This window comes from Frankliniella occidentalis, unplaced genomic scaffold (genome assembly GCF_000697945.3).
Source record: "Frankliniella occidentalis isolate FOCC.00 unplaced genomic scaffold, Focc_3.1 Scaffold294, whole genome shotgun sequence".
Lineage (NCBI taxonomy): Eukaryota > Metazoa > Arthropoda > Insecta > Thysanoptera > Thripidae > Frankliniella > Frankliniella occidentalis.
In genome coordinates this window covers 48485-49454 of record NW_026267420.1, presented here as the reverse complement: position 1 = coordinate 49454, position 970 = coordinate 48485, and the positions used below count along the sequence as shown (strand labels likewise).

The window sequence follows — 970 nt, the reverse complement described above, 5'->3', positions numbered from 1 at the left end:
CCCCCTCCCCCCTCCCCCCAACACACACACACACACTTGTCACCCCACGCTGCCTCGACAGTAGCGGAGCGCAGCGGCCGAACCCCCAGCAAGCGCGTGGCGGTCGGCGACGCTGTGACACGTCTTGAATGCGAATATCGGTAGTACACCCCCAAACCTTTATTGTTAAAAAGTTTTCTTCCGTTGACATGATCAGAGCCTTCTTTCGTCCGCCAGGGCCGAGGGGGAGAAAGTAGGCCGTGTGGGGCGGTCGGGCGGTGTGACTGACGCGCCGATATCTGATCCGCACCCCCCATGTTGATGTTGTTTATTGTTGTTTTTCGTTGTTTTTTGGCCGTGGCTATCATTTTTTTTTGCGTGTGTGCGTGTGTAGGTGATTCTCAGAATACGGACCATTTAGATTCCGCGGCCCTTCACAACTATGGGATACAAGGTTTTATTCCATCTAGATACTCGAAAGCACTAACATTACCTGGTGCAACACTAAACACCTAAGAATACTGCAACAGTGGGTGACTAGAGCAGTTTAAATGGTCAAAATGTGAACTCCAGTACGTTCTTGTGTTTCAGGTCATGCCCCACGTCCTGATGCCCGTCGTGCTGGAGGACAACACTCGTCTGCTGGCGCTGGCCGACCGGCTGCGGCAGCGGCGCGAGGAGTGCCACGCGGAGGTCCGCGAGCACCAGCAGTACCTGCAGCGCCAGCAGCAGCTGCCCCCGGATATAGGCGAGTACATTGCGACCACCACCGGCCGCCACTCTGCCCCCTCCCCCCTGCCCCCTTCCCTTCCTCCTCTGCCGCCCGCCGTTTCTCAAACGCCATCCCGTGCCTCTCTGCTTTTGGGGCGGTGGCACTCTGATGTGGCGAGGCGAAGGCTTTGCCGACCAAAGTGCCGGCGGCGGGCAGACGGGGCAGGCAGCCGTGGCGGGCGGCCAGCAGCCCGGGCTGGCAGCCATGGCAGGGCCCTAG

At 59.3% G+C, this 970-nt stretch overlaps 1 protein-coding gene across 4 annotated transcripts in view; it reads left to right on the top strand.

The window, feature by feature from the left end:
* Positions 1-970, top strand: part of LOC113218362 (secretin receptor-like) — an 82493-nt gene that overhangs the window by 74127 nt on the left and 7396 nt on the right. For all 4 annotated transcript variants that reach the window (XM_052273693.1, XM_052273695.1, XM_052273694.1 and 1 more), the window contains exon 3: positions 571-727. In XM_052273693.1, the coding sequence (XP_052129653.1) occupies positions 574-727 (154 nt within the window). In that variant the 5' untranslated portion in view covers positions 571-573. The remainder of the gene's footprint in view (positions 1-570; positions 728-970) is intronic.